General features: G+C 41.8%; 1 protein-coding gene across 1 annotated transcript; it reads right to left on the bottom strand.

The window, feature by feature from the left end:
• Positions 1 to 399: 399 nt before the first annotated feature.
• Positions 400 to 6,362, bottom strand: LOC128354003 (NLR family CARD domain-containing protein 3-like). Its single transcript, XM_053314253.1, has 10 exons — positions 6,296 to 6,362; positions 5,720 to 5,796; positions 5,141 to 5,209; positions 4,758 to 4,983; positions 2,818 to 4,612; positions 2,523 to 2,696; positions 1,937 to 2,110; positions 1,461 to 1,634; positions 1,141 to 1,187; positions 400 to 986 (listed from the first exon to the last, which is right to left on the bottom strand). Exons 1-10 carry the CDS (start codon positions 6,360 to 6,362, stop codon positions 400 to 402), a joined length of 3,390 nt encoding a protein of 1,129 aa, XP_053170228.1.
• Positions 6,363 to 6,473: the final 111 nt, after the last annotated feature.

Raw genomic sequence — 6,473 nt, 5'->3', positions numbered from 1 at the left:
AACATGTTATTAGACAACCACCAAAAAACAAACAAAACAACAAAAAAACAATTCTGCACTTCGGTGAGAGCTTAATACAACAGTCTGTGATTTTACAATCAGAAATCAGAAGTTCTTAACAGACTGTAAAATTCTTGTTTGGTGAAATTTGGAGAAAGATTCAGTTTTCGAGGGTGTTGCGTGTTCAGAATGATGGAAATAGAAAACAGACTGAGCTATCTGGTTTGATAAAAGTACGTTTTCTTTTAGACCTTTTTTAAATGTGTAGATATGACAAACAACACTTTCAGTCATGTAGAAACCATGTTGTGTTTAGATGCTGCATTTACAACCAGTGAGAGATCAGGTTGGTACTGAATAACATGAGAATATTTTTCTAACCAGAGGAGACTCTCCCTCCTACTGAGAACACAGAGACACTGAGGAACCAGACCAGAACCTAAACCCAGCATACAGAGACTGCGTGAATGTGGTGTTGAAGGTGTGGAGGTGGATTAGTGAGTCAGAGGAGACTCTGTAGAAGGACAGAGTGCCAGCAGGACAGTCCACATACACTGCTACTCTGTTAGAGACCGAGGAGGAGGAGGAGGAGGAGGAGGAGGAGGAGGAGGAGGAGGAGGAGGAGGAGGAGGAAGAGGAAGAAATGACTGTTCCTCTGTTGTTGTGACAGACAGAGTAATTACCACTATCAGAGCAGCTCAGACTCCAGGACTGATCATTCCCTCCAAACCTGCAGTCTTCACTGTCTCCTCTCCGGTTGATTCCTCTGTAACTCACTGCCATAAAAACTCCTCCTCTCCACTCAACCTCCCAGTAACAGCGACCAGTCAGTTCATCTCTACACAGCAGCTGAGACCAGTAGTCAAATCTGTCTGGATGATCAGGATATGACTGCTCAGCCTCCACACGTGTCACCTTCCTGTTGTTGTCAGACAGTTTGAGTTTTCTGTTCGCTGTGTTTGGATCCAGTGTGAGTTCACAGAAATCTGATGGAGAGAACGAGACACAATACAGCTGCAGTTATTGATCTATCATCTGTTTGATGGTGACATAATCTTCATCCTCAGTAGGACATGAATGAGTGATGTCACAGTTTGAAGTTTGCTTTGTTTTCATGAATCAAATGAAAAGTACACTTACACTTCCTCAGACCTGGTGTCAACCATCGGACTCCAGCAGGCTGCAGGCTGAAAGGAGGAGGGAGGTCAGAGCAGCACGTTCTCTTTCAGCATATAAACATGGACATTGCTCTAGTCTACTGTTTTATTATTCTGTTAAAATGTGGGGTTGGGCTTTTATCCAATCGGAATTCAGTTTCCCAGGAAAATTAAGGTAAACATAACAAAAACTACGAGTCCCAATTCAATCTAATCTAGTTTAGTTTTTTCAGATTGAGTTGATCTCTGACAGAGAAAATGTCTCCAACTCTTTGTCCTCTATGAAAAATTGTCTCGTCATACCTGAGAATGTCCAGTCTCCAGTGTGGATCATTCAGTCCAGCAGACAGTAGCTTCTCTCCTGAGTCTCCTGGATGATTGTATCTCAGGTCCAGCTCTCTCAGATGGGAGGGGTTAGCGTTCAGAGCTGAAACCAGAGAAGCACAGCCTTCCTCTGTGATCAGACATCCGGACAGCCTTTAAAGACACAAAACATCATGTCAGACAGACAGGTCAAATAAATTTATAATTTCTCAAATAATTATAAAGGTTTATGTTTTCATTTGACCCAACTCTATGAATTAATGGCTCAATTTGAGATAAATGGTAAATTTACTCTTTGATATTCCAGGTTTAAAAAGCAGAGACAGTAAATTGCCAAAGGTCAATAACACAATTGATTTGACAGTCATAAAAGCACAAAAATACTTGTTTGTCTGTCCATTAAAGCAAATCAGGATTTAAATGTTCATCCATTGAACAGGTTGATGCATCCTGACCTGAGAGTTTCCAGTGTACAATGTGGACTCTTCAGTCCAGCAGACAGAGGTTTCACTCCTGAATCCTTCAGGTTGTTGTTACTCAGGTCCACCTCTCTCAGACTAGAGGTCTGGGAGCTGAGAACTGAAGACAGACCTACACAGCTTTTCTCTGAGAGGTTACAGTCATTCAGCCTAAAGAGGAAATAATGAATAAGTAACATGAAAATAATCATGTTTACATCTTGAGTCTGGACTTTTGGTAATGCAGGATATGAATTCTCTTCTCAGCACTGGTTAAAATCTTTGCCGTTCTATCTAAATATGTTGGAGATGTGACACCCAAATATGGTATAGTGAGTGATAAACAAGCATGCAAGTATTGAAATTACATCATGTCAAAACAAAGATCAGTTCCTCTACATCAGCCGAGTTGATATCTACGTACAATACAATATATTAAGCTGAATAAAAACAAGATACATCGGAAAAATCCAAAGATTTTCTGTCCTGTGAAAAATAAAAACCAGGTGGAAAACTTGAATCTCATGAACCCATATTTGAGAGAATTAGATTTTAAATTATCATCTGTTGAACAGGTCCTGACCTGATAGTTTCCAGTTTACAGTGTGGACTCTCCAGTCCAGCAGACAGAAGCATCATTCCTGAATCCTGCAGGTTGTTGTTACTCAGGTCCAGATCTCTCAGACTAGAGGACTGGGAGCTGAGAACTGAGGACAGACCTGCACAGCTTCTCTCCGAGAGGTTACAGAAACTAAGCCTGTACAGGAAAAAAGTATAATATTATTTATTTTTCTGTTCTGTAAAAAACAAACAAACAAAAAAAAACCCAACAGGGTATGAAAATAATTATGAATGAATCCAACTGTCTGGATACTTACAGAGCTTTTTTGGGGGCTTTGACCACTGGTAGCAGCCTCAGAAGAGCCTCCTCTGAAGCAGAGTATTTCTTCAGGTCAAACACGTCCAGATCTTTTTCTGATGACAGTAAGATGAAGACCAGAGCTGACCACTGAGCAGGAGACAGTTTATCTGCAGAGAGATTTCCTGATCTCAGAGACCGTTGGATCTCCTCCACTAGAGAACGATCATTCAGTTCATTCAGACAGTGGAACAGATTGATGCTTCTCTCTGCAGACAGATTCTCACTGAGCTTCTGCTTGATGTACTCTACTGTTTCCTGGTTGGTCCGTGAGCTACTTCCCGTCTGTGTCAGCAGGCCTCGAAGGAGAATATGATTGGTCAGCAGTGAAAGACCCAGGAGGAAGCGAAGGAACAAGTCCAGGTGTCCATTTCGACTCTTTAAGGCCTCATTAACAGCAGTCTGGTAGAAATGTGTTGCTTTGCCTCTGAACATTTCATACCACCAGCATTTTGTTTGTTCTTCTGCCAGCAGATTGACTCCAGACTTGATGAATGTCAGATGTACATGAAAAGCAGCTAGAAACTCCTGAACACTCAGATGGACGAAGCAGAACACCATGTCCTGATACAGTCCTCTCTCCTCTTTAAAGACCTGTGTGAACACTCCTGAGTACACAGAGGCTGCTCTGATATCGATGCCACACTCTGTCAGGTCTGATTCATAGAAGATCAGGTTGCCTTTCTGCAGCTGCTCAAAAGCCAGTTTTCCCAGAGACTCAATCATCTTCCTGCTCTCTGGACTCCAGTGATCTGTCTCAGCTCCTCCATCATACTTGATGTTCTTCAGTTTGGTCTGAACCACCAGGAAGTGGATGTACATCTCAGTCAGGGTCTTGGGCAGCTCTCCTCCCTCTCTGCTTTTCAACACATCCTCCAGAACTGTAGCAGTGATCCAACAGAAGACTGGCATGTGGCACATGATATGGAGGCTTTGTGATGTCTTGATATGGGAGATGATGGTGCTGGCCTGCTCCTCATCTCTGAATATCTTCCTGAAGTACTCCTCCTTCTGTGGGTCAGTGAACCCTCTGACCTCTGTCACCATGCCAACACACTCAGGAGGGATCTGATTGGCTGCTGCAGGTCGTGTGGTTATCCAGAGGCGAGCAGAGGGAAGCAGTTCCCCCCTGATGATGTTTGTCAGCAGCACATCCACTGAGGTGGACTCTGTAACATCAGTCAGGATCTCATTGTTGTGGAAGTCCAGAGGAAGTCGACACTCATCCAGACCATCAAAGATGAACACAACCTGGAACTCTTCAAACCTGCAGATTCCTGCTTCTTTGGTTTCAGTAAAGAAGTGATGTACAAGTTCCACCAAGCTGTACTTTTTCTCTTTCAGCCCATTCAGCTCTCTGAAAGTGAATGGAAATGTGAAGTATATGTCCCGGTTGGCTTTGTCTTCAGCCCAGTCCAGAATGAACTTCTGTGTTAAGACTGTTTTCCCAATGCCAGCCACTCCCTTTGTCATCACTGTTCTGATCGGTTCATTTCTTACAGGTGGGGCTTTGAAGATGTCTTCATGTCTGATTGTAGTCTCTGGTCTGGCTGGTTTCCTGGATGCTGTTTCAATCTGTCTGACTTCATGTTCATCATTGACCTCTGCAGTCCCTCCCTCTGTGATGTAGAGCGGTGTGTAGATCTGATTCAGAAGGGTTGGGTTTCCTGCTTTAGTGCTCCCCTCAAACAGACACTGGAACCTCTTCTGCAGGTTAGACTTGAGTTCACGCTGACACCTGTCAGCACGAGTTCCTGAATGAACACATTAGAAATTAGATCAATAATTGATTAATAAAGAAAAAAATGTTCAGTTTTATTCCCCTAAGGAACATTAACATATTTTCCTCCACATGTCTCTTTTATCCTGCATGTTAAATCTTTATAGACATCTTCTTACTGCTCTGCAGACGTTCAGCCAGATCCTCCTGCTTCATTCTCCTCAGGAAGTGCAGAGTGATCTTCAGAAATGCCTCTCTGCTGCTCCTCCCCTCTTCCTCCTCACCATCCAGCACCTCCTCATCCACCCTCTGACTCTCTGAGCATTCTGGGTAATCTGGACTCAGAGCCTTCTGCATCTTCTTCAGCTCGTTCTTTATAAACCTGCTGATGTTCTCCTCCACCAGCTGGAACAGAATAATATATGAATGACAATCAAACTAACATCATGAAGCAAACATCAGATCATGTTGGACACACTGACAATCCACTGCTCTACAAAATGCAGCATGGAAATGATTGTGAAAACAATAGATGTAAAGTAGTTGTTGTACATGTACAAACCATAAAAATGGAGTCCAGGTCTGTTTGATGCTGCTGGGCAGACTGACCACTGGGAACCTCTGAGCTCTCCTGGTCCACTCTGTGGAGGAATCATGAAGAATGAGTTCACATTATGTCTGTTCACACAGAGACAAACACAAGCTTAAGGTCCATCAAGAGATATTTGGATGTGAACAGAGAATCAGATGACTCCCTGTCGTGTTTAAATCTTACTGGTCCTGCTAATCCCACTGAGAATCATTAATTGGTGAAATATAATGAAAGTTTCAAACTACAGCTACAGCGCTGACACTGGGGACAAGCAGTTCTCTACACTCTCTGACAACAACATGAGAATAAAAGTCATCTAAAAGTAAATTCAGTTCATCGCTGGAGGTGAAACATCCAAAGACTCCCTGAGGTAAGTGTGCTGAAATGTTTCTTTGGACAAGTTCAATAATGTAGATTGAATCTCTGTTCAGTGTTCTGTGTCATTTTCATATCAATACCAATAAATCATTTTAGCTCATATTGTCCTGATTTAAACACTGAAAACAACTTACATTTCATCAGATGAATGTCTTTGTTTAAAGTTAATACCAGTGCTCTTTGACCAGTCACTCTTAAAGGACAAACAACTGAATCCAGGTCTAGGAGAGTCTGGTCTCTGATGGATCCTGAGAGAAAAACAGAACTGATAGTTATTTGAGCTCATATATTCAGTAAAATGCTCTCTGGATACGAAACTAATTGATTAAAGAAACATTTTAACATTACTTGATACCAAAAACATAATAAAAGCGCCCTTTGATCTGTCATTTTTTGTTTAGTCCGTAACTTATTAACTTTTTTGAAGAATAACCCAATATTGTATAACTAGATAACATGAGAACTATTCATCCTTATTCAGATTTGAGGTCATATTGTCCAATCGCCCAATTCTAATGCTGAGAACAACTTACTTTTTATCAGACGAATGTCTTTCTTTAAAATTATAATAATCATCCTTTGACTGGCTGCTCCTGAAAGACACACAGCTGAGTTCACGGTCACGTCCAGCAGATTCTGGTCTCTGATTAATTCTGGTAAGAAAACGCAACTGATAAAGTTATTTGAGCTCACTTATTTAGTAAACTTCTCTCTGAATAAAATGGTGAATAACTAACAAACACTAACTTGATACCGACAACTTACATTTGATCAGATGAATGTCCTTGCTTTGAGCTGCCGGGTTCAGGTTCATCAGAGTCTGGTTTATGTAGCTTGGGGCTTCTACACAACACAGACAGAGCTTTGAGTGTGAATAATGATGGTGGAGAACAGTGATGGACAATTAGAGATCCTCATCTCACCT

The sequence above is a fragment of the Scomber japonicus genome, chromosome 24 (assembly GCF_027409825.1).
Source record: "Scomber japonicus isolate fScoJap1 chromosome 24, fScoJap1.pri, whole genome shotgun sequence".
Classification (NCBI taxonomy): Eukaryota; Metazoa; Chordata; class Actinopteri; order Scombriformes; family Scombridae; genus Scomber; species Scomber japonicus.
This window is presented reverse-complemented; position numbering and strand designations above follow the sequence as displayed.

Coding starts and splice junctions, on each gene's coding strand:
- LOC128354003 (XM_053314253.1), bottom strand. CDS start 6,362: ATGAACCTGAACCCGGCAGCTCAAAGCAAGGACATTCATCTGATCAAA. Junction 5,210..5,719: donor TGACTGGTCAAAGAGCACTG/GTATTAACTTTA, acceptor AGAGTGGACCAG/GAGAGCTCAGAGGTTCCCAG. Junction 4,613..4,757: donor GGCTGAACGTCTGCAGAGCA/GTAAGAAGATGT, acceptor GTGTTCATTCAG/GAACTCGTGCTGACAGGTGT.